Source organism: Quercus suber, unplaced genomic scaffold (assembly GCF_002906115.3).
Source record: "Quercus suber isolate HL8 unplaced genomic scaffold, Cork oak 2.0 scaffold_160, whole genome shotgun sequence".
Lineage (NCBI taxonomy): Eukaryota > Viridiplantae > Streptophyta > Magnoliopsida > Fagales > Fagaceae > Quercus > Quercus suber.
Genome location: NW_027069621.1, coordinates 342,503 through 355,845, shown reverse-complemented (window position 1 = coordinate 355,845; position 13,343 = coordinate 342,503). Strand labels below are relative to the sequence as shown.

At 35.2% G+C, this 13,343-nt stretch overlaps 1 protein-coding gene across 2 annotated transcripts; it reads left to right on the top strand.

The window, feature by feature from the left end:
• Positions 1–6,045: 6,045 nt before the first annotated feature.
• LOC111999430 (transcription factor GTE1) lies at positions 6,046–12,654 on the top strand. 2 transcript variants are annotated; one of them, XM_024031556.2, is made up of 9 exons: positions 6,046–6,250; positions 6,595–6,714; positions 7,934–8,149; positions 9,181–9,258; positions 9,664–9,891; positions 10,004–10,102; positions 10,310–10,368; positions 11,856–12,006; positions 12,118–12,654. In XM_024031556.2, the coding sequence occupies exons 2-9, from the start codon at positions 6,595–6,597 to the stop codon at positions 12,316–12,318; spliced, it is 1,152 nt and encodes a 383-aa protein (XP_023887324.1). In that variant the 5' UTR covers positions 6,046–6,250; the 3' UTR covers positions 12,319–12,654. The 2 variants fall into 2 exon arrangements, with proteins under 2 accessions (XP_023887324.1, XP_065633678.1); XM_065777606.1 differs by lacking the exon at positions 6,595–6,714 and having other exon boundaries at positions 6,110–6,250.
• Positions 12,655–13,343: the final 689 nt, after the last annotated feature.

Sequence of the window (13,343 nt, the reverse complement as noted above, 5' to 3'; positions counted from 1 at the left end):
ACCCTCTTTGGTCAATTTTTTTAGCTGGAGAATCCATGGGTCTATTGAGCTACCATCTCTCCTTAGAGTGGACCATGGGCGCATTATTGGGCTCACGTTAAAATTGTCTAACTTTATTGTTTTGCATTGCCAAGTTGCAAGCTGCAACCCATCAATTAGTTATGGCCTATGGGAAAGGGAAAGACTAAGGTCAAAATGATTGAAACATTTCAAGGCAGATTTGGGGTATGCTTGGATGTTGCTTATATTGCTTATTACTAAAAATATTGTAACAAAATAATTTTTAAATGTATGAATAATACTGTGGGATTTAGTTTTAAAGTTTTTTTCTTGAATAAAGTATTTGCGGATCCTATTAACAGTGTACGAGATTTACTGAAAAAGCATAACTGAAAAAGCATAATTTCACATATGAAAACGTGAAACACTCTTCTCAAAAAAAATAATAAATAAATAAATAAAATAAAAAAAGAAGAAGAAGAAAGGGGAAATTGCACTTTACCTACCTGTGGTTTGGTCCGTTTTAACAATATCCACCCGTGGTTTAAAAATTGTTACTTAACCCACATGAGGTGGCCTCCGTTAGACTCCTGTTACCCACCTCTACCATTTCCGTTAGAAAATCCTCTTTACTATATAAGCCAAAATTAGAATTCAAATAGAACCCTAAAAAGAAGAACAAGCTCTCTCCCTCTCTCTACCTTAGAATCCCTAAAAATCCCAAAACCCATAATCCCTTTCTCTCTTCATTTAGATTGCCCAAGTGAAATCTGAACACTTGCAAGCAAGGAGGTGTATTGAAGCTTGGGTTTTTTTGTTTACTTTTTCAAAGTGCTATTTGGTTGTTTTGAAAATATAGGAAAGAAAAGAAAATTAAAAAATTTAGGGATCTGGATTTTTTTTTTCTTTTATTACTTTATTTGGGACCTGAATGAAATGGGTTTTTAGTTTTTCCCTGCCTTTTGGTTATTATGTAATGAAATTTGTTAGATATTGTACTTGTTTGATTGGTGAGAATGTATTCGTCTATTCGAAAAGAATAAAGTGAATATTTTATTACAAATCAGGTTGTAAAATTACTTGTGTGTGCAAAGGATTGTGTTCATTTAAGGTGATGTTCTATGAAGTTGCTGGGTTTTTTTTTTTTTTTTTTTTTTTTGCAGACTTTTTTTTTTTTTACTTGCAAATCTGGGTTTTTTTTAGAGAACCCAGCAAAAGAAAGAGGGTTAGAGGACTTTGTGAAGATTGTTTGAGGACTTTGTGAAGACTATACCCTATAAAGGCGGAGCTTTTATTGTATAATTAGAAATCAAGCTGGATTTCCTCAAAAAAAAGAAATCAATCTAGATTCTTATCATTTTTTGGGGCGGGGGTATAGATTTGCGTAAAAATGAATTTCATTCTTAATTGTTGTTGATGGTGGTTTTGTGAGAAGTACTTTATATCTGATTTTGGTTGATGGGGAAATTTACAGCTTGGAGAATTTTGATCCTGTGGAGTTCAATAAGTGGGTCGCGACTACCATGGCTTTAGAAATTGTTTTACAAATCAGGTTGTAAAATTACTTGTGTGTGCAAAGGACTGTGTTCATTTAAGGTGATGTTTCTATGAAGTTGCTCGGTTTTTTTTTTTTTTTTTGCAGATTTTTTTTTTTACTTGCAAATCTGGGTTTTTTTAGAGAACCTAGCAAAAGAAGGAAGGTTAGAGTTTTATTTTGTGATTGTTCTATGAAGAATTAAGTAGTCAATTTTTGGATTTAGCAGTGGAAGGCTAACGAATCTGTGGATGTATGTTCACATGGATTTGTGGCTTTGTTTGTGACTGTAGGTATATTAGTTTTCTATTATGATTTATGTGAAGAAGAAAAAGAATAAGAGAAAAGAGATGAGAGACATAAAATATAATGAAAAAGACACATTTATCTATATTTTTAACGGTGAAAATGGAGAAGTGGGTAACGGGAGTTTAATGGAGGCCACTTCAAATGAGTTAAGTGACAATTTTTAAATTACAGATGGACATTATTAAAACAGGTCATACCACAAGTGAACTAACTACAATTTCTTCAAAAAGAAAACATGAAACACGCACGTAAGTGCTTTCAGCACTATCCATACGGACACTTGATTAGCCGAATAATTGCGTAGCAGTAGGGCATACGATCCAATTAATTAATATACTTTATTATACTATACTGGCTTATCTAGAACTAAAAGACTTGGTGAATTGAATGCACTTTCCTTCCTTGTTCCTTACAGTTATACCGTCAATCTGTCCCTCTCTACTTTCCTTTCTCTTTCTTCTAGTAACTCATGCTTCTTCTCCTTCTAATCAAATTTCCTCTCACTTTTACCCACTCTCTCCAAAGTCCAACCAACCCTTCTCCACTCCAAAATAAATAAATAAATAATATTTCCTCCTCTAGAAGCCCTTAACCCCAACATGACACACACTCACTCTCTCTCATATCTAGAAGTCTAGAAAAATCACTATATATATAAATTGGTCTCGGTCCACTTCCACAAACACCACCATCAACAACAACAACGAGCTCTCCTTCCCAAAAAAAAACATTCTCATAATCTTTAACCATGGAGGACAAAACATATCTCCAAAGCCACGAAGATCTTGAGGAAGACGCGCTCTCACTCTGTGACCTTTCCATTAACGATGTAAATGCAGAACTCGAAGAACCCAACTCTTTTTCTTCCTATTCTGACTCTCCTTCACGCCCAGACTTGTTCGAGTTCTCTACCGCCAACCCAACAATCAAAAACGACACCGTAATCTTCTGCGGCAGAGTCATACACCAGAAACACCAAGAAGAAGAAGAAGAAGAGTATCCCAGACGAAGAGCTCTGTGGGGATCAGAGTCTTTCAACAAGTCCCAGAAATTCCACTCCGCCAGGTTCACCGGCAACACCCGGTCAAGCTCGCTACGTGTACCGGCGACCGGGAGTTTCCGGTACCAGAAGTGCGAGTCAAAGAAGCACAAGGTGATAATTGGGCTGGCGAAGATTCAGCCCCAGATGGAGCTGAGTGAGATAAGGAAGAGACAGGCTCGGCGGGGCCCAGTACCGATGATTCCGGTTGTTGTTGACGGAACGGAACCGTTGATTGCCGGTGGTGACGGTGGTAAGAAGAGCGGAGTTTCTGACTCTCCTTCACGCCCAGACTTGTTCGAGTTCTCTACCGCCAACCCAACAATCAAAAACGACACCGTAATCTTCTGCGGCAGAGTCATACACCAGAAACACCAAGAAGAAGAAGAAGAAGAGTATCCCAGACGAAGAGCTCTGTGGGGATCAGAGTCTTTCAACAAGTCCCAGAAATTCCACTCCGCCAGGTTCACCGGCAACACCCGGTCAAGCTCGCTACGTGTACCGGCGACCGGGAGTTTCCGGTACCAGAAGTGCGAGTCAAAGAAGCACAAGGTGATAATTGGGCTGGCGAAGATTCAGCCCCAGATGGAGCTGAGTGAGATAAGGAAGAGACAGGCTCGGCGGGGCCCAGTACCGATGATTCCGGTTGTTGTTGACGGAACGGAACCGTTGATTGCCGGTGGTGACGGTGGTAAGAAGAGCGGAGGGAATGGGCCCGCGAAGAGTCCTTGGGCGTTGCTTCGACCGTTGAGATGTAGGGCCCACTTCGCTAGCGTGTTGGCTCGAGCGTCCTCTGCTTGCTTTCCACTTTTGTGACCATTTCCACTCATTGCAAATTTATTTATTTATTTATTTTGTTTGATTTTTTTTGGTTTTGTTAAATGCTACTTGCAAATAATACATTTATTTATTTTAGCTCATTGTTTTGTTTACTATTATATTTATTTATATTATATTATTTTCTTTGTTGAATGTTGAACGGAATGATTCCAAATGCGAGCCCACAATAAAAGTGTGTGGATAACATTTTTTATTTAAAATTTAAATAAATATACATTATAATATATCAACAATCTTTTCCCCATATTATCAATGGTGCAAAAACCTTTTTCTCGTTAATAATTTTGTAGTTTAATTGATATTTTTTAACGTTTCCAGCGAAAGACGTTTAAGAATAAGATCCTCCCTTGTAACTATCTAACAAAAGTCATCAAACCACAAAATTGTTGGTGTGCCGGGGCAAAAAGTGATTGATGCAAATTTGGTTCAATTATGGATTCAGTTACTGTTTGCTCACACAATTCATTTTTTTAGAGATGGGATGCAAGATCAACCCTTTAGTATTCGTCACAATACAATGGATTTCAGCCTAGTCAAAAACTACTAGCATAGTGATTAATATTCAAGTAGGAAATCACTGGAAAAAGACTAAGTGTTGGTTCTCGGGTTTAGTCCGAAGATGGTGTTGCAGATGATTTATCTCTCTTCTTTTTCTTTCTGATATTTTTTTTCTCCCCCCTATGATCCGGATGCTTCTTAACTTTATATATTTTAGCAAAAATGCATCTGGATCTTACATTTGGAAGGCTATAATTAAATTATCTTGATACTTGTCCCATCAAGACCTTGCTATAAGTTTTTTACACTTGAGTATTAGTTATGGTAACACTATTCTAGGTCATTTCCTCATTTCCAGCAAAAAAAAAATCAGTAATTTCCTCATTAATGCGGTCAGCTAAGTTGTTGCAGTGCATTTAATGTGGAAGGGACAGCCAACTTGAACTCTCTTTTTCTTATTTTCCTTGTTTAGTATCAGGTTACCCATGTTCCCTCTCAGGTTGCCCTATGAACCCTTTGACTTTGCCCCTCAACCATCTAAGGTTAGGCAACGTTCTCGGTATCCTCATTAGTTATGGTTGGGCAATCCAGGCGTGAGTTACACTCATACCTTTTGAGGACAACTTGCCTATGTTCCCTAAGGCCACCACCATATGAACTTTGTTAACCATTTGGGTCCTCGTCCCCCCACAGTTGGCGTTTATGCAATGACGTTGGTTTAATCCTTTCAACCTATTTGGATATGGCTAAGAGAATTACTTTCATTCCTTTGACCTTTGTCCCCATTTAATTTTGTATACATTTGATTTATGTCCTTTGTTTGAATCCTTGTTCTTATTTTGTATAGCCTATGAAAGTATTCATTATTAAAGGGATACGTCACTTAATTATGACGTGTGCAAGATATTACCTCAAAAACTAACATGCACCAACACCAACCAATGGCAGTCGCATTTTGTATATGATTAGAGTGCATTTGGACGTAGCTTTTCATTGAAAGTTTATTTGCTTATTTGTTGAAAATTAGTTAAAGATAGATGTACTTAGGAAAAAAATCCAGACTTTAAAAGTGTGTACATAAGTAAATAAGATAGAGAGTTAAAAAGAGCTAGACAATATATTTGTGAGTGGAGGCAATTGTTGTAAATCCAGTTGAGAAAAAGGAAAAAAAATGTACGAAATGGTCAAAGTTTATATCAAATTTTAGATTAGGTCCATATCTATAAATATATAAATATATTTTATATAATTAAATTTGCCAATTGAAGTTTGAAATTATGAAATTGTTTTGATATAAGTCTTTTGTCTATCTCACTAATTCATTTCCATTATTCATGATTACAAAGATGGTAATGGGTGCAAGACAGGGTTAGATCATGAGTGTCCCGTCCCTAGTCATCTCCTATTTGAGACAGGAAAAACCTATACAGGACAGTTTAGGCATAACGGGGTGTTTTTGCCATCCCTAGCCATGACAATAAGTGCATATAAAAGCAGAAAAAATTTGCTTAAACTCTACGTTTTTCCTATGATAGGTTCATAAATTACTTTAACAAGCAATTGAAAATAAAAGGGTAAAGACTAAACAAACAAAGTTTTTCTTATAACAAGAAAGTGAATCAAAATTGACTACTTACATAAAACATAAAATTTCATCAACAATTTCATGCTCTATCACTGCCCAAAATAATGTAAATACATGGTATAAATTCTTTGCTTTTTTTTTTTTTTTTTTGTAATTTTCCAAAAAAAGAAAAAAGAAAAAGAAAAAGAAGGTAAAGTAGTAGCAAGGAAGAATAAAACGACAACGTTGCACTAATCAAAAAGTACTAAACCATGAAAAATCCAGACGCCGCCTGCGTCGTCTTCAATTAAAACTCCATTAGTACTTTCGCCTGCAGCAGCATAATCAATCTCTAGACACTCACTCACTCACTTCCCAAAACCCCAAGCGTCGCTGCTCCCGTCTCGTCTTCTTCTCCGCCGCAACAACACTTCGTCTTTCTTCTCGCCGCTACAAATCTCTCCCTGTATGTATATTTCTACACGTAGTATTTCACTGTATAAATACACATAATATTTATGTATGTGTACGTGTATGTGATATAAGCTTGCAAAACATGCGTACACGTATCAATGTGTATATATCTATCTAAGCTCCAATCTGATTTGATTTACGGCAAGAGCGTTCTAATTGATTTATAGAGTTTTTTTTATTTACTATATACTTGTTTTTAGCAGTAAATGTGTGAGAATCTCTGTTTGGTTGGTTAAGGAAAAAAATAATAAATTTTTTAGAGCTTAAATTTAAGCTAGATGGGCATGGAGGTTGTGCTCTAGGCTTGGACAATGATAATGTGTGTAATTGTATCAGATGGATCAAATGGATGGTCCAATTTCAGACGTTGGTGTAGGAATTATTGCTAATGCTCCTGCTCCTGAAATTGAGGGTTTCAAGTACCGCGTTGATGATATTTTCGGTAAGGTTGATAAGGTAAGAACATGTGTAACAAGCCAGTAACTAGTTGTCTTTATATATGTCTGTGTGTGTGTGTGTTTTTAAGTATGTTTCATAGTGTGTAAGTAATTTTTAAGATGGGTAATGTGGCATACTGTCGTTTTGGGAGCTGGTCGATATGTAATCAGTATATCATGTGCCTCCGTTTTGTTAAGAAACAAGATTTTTGATTTTTCTTCCCCGTGTTTTGGTAATGCAATCGACATATTGGACAGAAAAACGGAGGGTCAATGTTGTTATGACTCGGCAGATGGATGCCTTAGAACACTAATGCTGCTAAATTTCTTAAAATGAATACTAAACTGTGTGTGTGTATTTAATTTGCTGCATACAATTAAAATAAAACAGCACTTTGAACTTGTGATTGGTTTATTTCAGGATTTTTTTTCCCTTCCTGTCTTTATTGGGTTATACCTTTGATACCTCTTGTGTTTTGATTGGCTACTGATTTTAGATATCCCAAATGGCTGTTCAAAATTATATTTGTTTGAGTTTTGTCCAACCTTGTTTTGGCCCTTTTATGTGGGATTATAGTTTGAGGAAAGGACATAATGAGTAGGCTGCACCTTATCTAGACTGGCACTTGGAGGTGAATAATTAGTATTTGTATTTCCTCTTCTTTATTTTCTTCTTGGTGGTCTCCCATGTATGTTATTTGCACCCCTAATAAAAGTGTTAACCTATCAAGAAAGAATAAAAAGTCGTCATCATTCATTGTTGTGATTAAATACTGAGTTTGATTTTGATTTTTTTTTTTGGGGTTATGTTATGTTATGTTATGTGTTTTTTTTTTTTTTTTTTTTTGGTGGTTGGTCAATTTAAATTCTGTATATTATGTTGTACACAACTTACCTTCATTCAGGGGCTTGCTTGTTCATGCCTTTCCCATTTAATAACTTTATTGTATGTTATAGAGCTTTCTATAATAAAGTTTTACCAGGTAAGTGGAAAAATAATTATGTAGCTGCAGATGTGCTCATACAAAGTAATAAAAAAGTAGATATGGGATCAATGTATTATATATCATGGGCCTTTTTCATGGTTATAGAATACTGCTATAATTTTGTCTATTGAGTTTACCTTAAATGATACTTGATGCGGCAGTTGTTCTTATATAATCTTGTTGGGTCACTTTAAATCCATTAATGTCTGGATGTTTATAAGTTGATTGTTAGTATTACATTTTTCCTTGCAGCTTGAGCAGAGAGTGAATGAGATAGAACAATTCTATTCGACTAAAAGTAAAAAGCAACTAAGCACATCCAAAGCTAGCTCAACAGTGAAGGATAAAGATAAGGAGAAACATATTCCAAGTATTAAAAGGCAGCAGCAAGATGCATCACGTCGGGAAGCAGCTGCTGCAAAGAGAATGCAAGAACTCATGCGCCAATTTGGCACAATATTGCGTCAGGTAAAGAGCTCATACCCATTCTATCATATGTTATTACTTAGACATTTTTATGTGTTCTCTTTAGACAATATTGCGTCAGGTAAAGAGCTCATACCCATTCTATCATGTGTGTGTGTGTGTGTGTGTGTGTGCGTAAGTTTATTTATCTTTCCATTTTGGGATCTCAAGGGGATTTGAATTTTTTTTTCTCTTTTAACTTAGTTTTATATATTGTTTCAACACTTGTACACTATCATAATTATTTGCCTCCTTACTAATTTATATATATATATATATATATTTTGCCTCCTTTATGAGGTTTCTCCCTTATATATTCCATGTCATCTCACAAAAGAAAATGCTAAACAAAAGGCCCTTTATTCTCCAGAAATTTATAGTTCTAATCATTAGATTGTAATTAAATAGTTGTTTGGTATGTTATGAGTATTTGATATTATATATCCTTTGGTTCAAAGTTTATGGTAATTACCAAACCTCCATTTTTTTTTTCCCTTTTTAAAGCAGATTCTCCCAAATGTTTTAGTTGTTAGGAAATGGTGAATTTATCATTTAATCAATATTCTAATACTCCCCATCATGCGTGGGCCCCAACGCTCCCTTAATAAGTAGAGCCAACATCTGGGATTAATAAATTATACTCCGCCTTAATAAGTGGAGCCAACGCATGGGATTTTTAACTTTTTAAATGGGAGGTAGAGCAGGGACAAAGTTTGAACCCCGGACTATCTGCTTTGATACCATAATAAATTACCCATTCTCTCAAAAGATTAAGCTATTAAGATATGGTGAATCTACTCATTTATTCATTTAACCAATATTCTAATAATTTGCTTATTAAATTATCTCTTTTTCTGCTAGGGATTTTTGTCACACCTTTGATTATGGTGGACTCTATGTTGGGACACCCTTCCAAAAATACATGTCTGGCCTTGGCTATAAATTGCACCTATACCAAGGCACCATCAAGTGGATGCTGTAAAATCAAAATCATAGTGCATGTCATTTTATTTTTTTCTGATGTGTGCTTTCAGATCATGCAACACAAGTGGGCATGGCCCTTTATGGAACCTGTAGATGTAGAAGGCCTAAAGTTACATGACTACTATGAGGTAAGGTTTGCCGTTTTCATTTTTATTGATATGTCAATCAGCATTATATTAATCATGCAATATTGCATTCCTAAAGAAACTGTTCATGATGAATGATTGTTCTACTGATGGATTTATTTTAATCAAGTTAAATGAAAGTTTGTATCTATAATTGTAATTATGTGTATATCTGCTTTTGATCTCTGGGCATACCAAGTAGTGCCATCTTGAATATATGTATATAGGAGATAGTTAAAATCATAATTGTTTATAAGTGCGTCCTATATATTCTGGCTTTGTTATTGAATAGTCCATTGGTTCACTTCATTACTTGTGGTAGTCTGTCCTTAATTGCCTTCCCAACTTTGGTCTTGGATTTCTTCTGTATGTGCATTTGATTAATTTGTTCTAGATGATGAATACTAGGTTATTGACAAGCCCATGGATTTCAGTACTGTAAAAAATCAAATGGAAGCCAAGGATGGTACTGGATATAAGAATGTCCGGGAAATATGTGCTGATGTGAGGTTGATTTTCAAGAATGCAATGAAATATAATAATGACGACAGAAGTGATGTTCATGTTATGGCCAAAACTTTGTTGGAAAAATTTGAGGAGAAGTGGTTGCTACTTCTGCCTAAAGTTACTGAAGAGGTAACTTGCTTTGCCAGCATGCATGGCTCTTTCTTCGACTAAAAGGGATTGTAAAGAATCCTTGGTTCATTATTCTTGATGAGTTGTAATGTTAGTAGCAATGTACTTGCAGGAAAAAAGACGAGAAGACGAGGAAGCACAGGCACAGTTGGATATGCAGCTTGCTCAGGACGCAGCATATGCCAAAATGGCAAGAGATTTAAATAACGAGGTATGTTAAATGTTTATGAGCTTTTTATATGGATAAGTTTATAAAAAAAAGGATTTTTTTGAGATAATTTCTAGACTTTTTAAGTTCTTCAAGAATCTTTCAACTATGTTTGGATGGTTTTCCAACTGTCTTATTCTAGTCTGATTAAATTCTCATCTTTTACTGAAAGTATTATATGTTTGAATGCACTATAATGAATTTTTTCAGCTGTACGAGCTTGATGTGCATTTGGAAGATCTCCGAGAAATGGTTGTTCAGAAGTGCAGGTTTGTTCCATAGCATCATTATCTAATTTCCTCAAATTACAGCTTCATATTTTTGCTTTTATTTATAATTTTTTCCTTAAATTTACCCATTGGGACCAATAAAAGCCAGGTTAATTATAGATATGCATGTTGATTACAAATTTGTACATGTGCATCTAGATGTGGATGTGTCTTTTCCCTTTGAGTTAAAGTCTATGAGTGCTTTGTCTTAATTGAAGTCTTCACCACAACTAAAAGTTATGTCATCAAAAGAAGGTAATAGAATAAAATGGGATCATATTGTCATATGTTTCATCTACCGGGCCAATGGCCATTTAGATTGATGTGTTCTAGATCAGATTGCATGGTCTTTGTGGTCTGATATGCTTTGTATCTGCTTGTACAATTTCCAAACGCAACTGTTATACTTTGACTATAGTTTTTATAGATACTGAATGCAACTGCTGTTCATTGAATGGGAGGGGATTGTACTAGTGAATCCTCCAATTCCCTCCCATTTTTAGTTGGATGTACCACAAGTGGGCATTCATTTGATTCTTAAATGCCACGTCTTACATCATGGCATTTTTTATTATTAAAAAAAAAAAAATTAAATGCCACATGTCTTGCATTGAAATAAAAATAGGAGGGAATTGCAAGATTCAATGGGAGGGGATCTTATCATGTTTCTATTTTGCTTGGATGAGGAACCCTTGTAACTAAACAGTAAACACACTTCTGAATTCATCCCTAAACCTTTAGTAATGGATTTTGGGTCATAAACAAATTGCAAAAAAACTAGTTCTAGGATCCATGGCATGTTGATTGAGCACGTGGTTAAAACTCTTAAAATTTCTAAACCATGGGGCAGATTTATAGATTAAATTTTGTTGTGATTTATTCTGTTGATTACTTTGTGAATAGCATGAGGAACTATATTTTTGTTAAATATTTAATGTATACAATTGGGTACATAGTGGGAGGGATGTGAGGCTTTGCTAGCAATTAAGTATCTTAAAAGCGTAATCTATTCATATCGTGTCATCAAAATTATTAGAAATTTTCAGATTTGGAGGCCTTATGGTGGATTTAAGTTTGGTAGTGTCTTATGTATTGGGAAGAAAATTGGCAAAGTTTGTGATTTGAGAATGGTTATCTTTGGAGCTAGAGAAATGCTTTACGAACAAATCTATGAACATTCTTTTTATTTAAACTGAGGGCGAATTGTCATGTTGCATATTAATGCGTATCAAGCGGGCACACCTAGTGTATTTGGCATGTGGAACACATATCCAATGCTCTGGACAAAAAATTATAAATTGGTTCTTAGCAACCTTTTGTCAGCATTACTCTTGGAAGAAAGAAAAAGGATTACTCTACTTAACTATTACAAATTCAATTTTCCAACATGGTTTTTCTGCCTTTGATAACCTGATCAAATTACTAGTATGGATGCCTCGTTACTTTTGCGTTACTGCACAAGCAATTGTTAAGAACATTTTTTCCAGAAAAATTTCAACCGAGGAGAAGAGAAATCTTGGGGCAGCACTCACCAAATTGTCTCCTGAAGATCTAACCAAGGCATTGGAGATTGTTGCTCAAAATAATCCAAGCTTCCAAGCAACTGCTGAAGAGGTGGACCTTGACATTGATGCTCAGGTTATTGGATACATTTTTTTTATAAGTACTGTACAGTATTTTCGTCTTCTAGATTCTTGAAAGATTGCTTGGTTATAGAATGAGTCATTGAGTTTATTGTTTCTTATCCAGAGTGAATCTACCTTATGGAGGTTGAAGTTTTTTGTGAAGGATTCTCTGGAAGTTCAAAGCAGGAGTTTGCTAAACACAGGTGGCCTGAGCAATAACAACAACAATAATGACAATCACAATAACAACAACAATAACAAGCGGAAAAGGGAGATTTGTGATGCTATTGCCAAAACTGCCAAGAAAAAAAATAAAAAGCCCTAATAACGTCTTTCTGTGGGATAGTGCAGTTAGGCTGTGTATTTGCCGACATTTCTTGTTCTGTTACTGACAATTGTCAATAGTCCAAAAATGGGCTGGATGTGTTCTAATCAGGAAAAGGCAAAAGCATCACCAATGATATTTCGTAGATGCTAGCAACCGATTCATTTTCAGGTGCTGGCTATTTCCTAGAAATTTAATGGTCTAATTTAGAAGTTAGGGGCTGCCTTATGATTCTTCTTCTGATGGTGCTCTGCTAATGTAAGATATACAATGATCCGTATCAACAATGTCTTTTGTTTCAAATTTCAGCCAGTTTAGTTGTTGTTGTGTATGAAATGCCCAAAAACTCTATGCAACACAGGATGTGAGTATTAACTTTAGGCTCTGTTGGGTTTGTGTCGTTTTGTTTTATCACAAATTAGTATCAAATTGATTAGTTTATTTTCAGTTTATTGAAAATGAATTGTTTTCAAAAAGTTGTATCTAGGAAATAGTGAAGTTGGAAAAAAAAAAGTTGTACTTTATAAAAAAATATATATGTTTTCAAACTATTAAAAAAAAAGGCTTTAAATACCTGACTCTGAGACACAATGGTTTCACCTCATAAACGTTTTGAGCTTTCGTAATCACAAACACAAGAAGATAAAAGGCCCTCAAGTTATATTTGAACAGAGTGAGATAGAGGAAAAGGCAGAGAGAAGAAAGGAGAGTAGTGAGAAAGGTGGTCGGAATATACTAACATTTAGTACTTTTTTTTAAAAAGAGTTTTAATCTACGGTATTCGCTTCTAATAATAGTTTTTTATTATCAGGTAAGACACCAATCGATTTTTAGTGTATGCAGAAATTGAACCTTAAATCTCTTATTCAATCATCATAGGCTTTACTAGTTGAGCTAACTGTAACTCATAACATTTAGTACATTTTGATCACCTTCCTTTGTCCCTTCCTCTCCCTCCATCCAAGACAGGACCAAGGCCTAGTTTAGGTATGGCTCATATGTAATAATGTTGAATTAAGAACTAA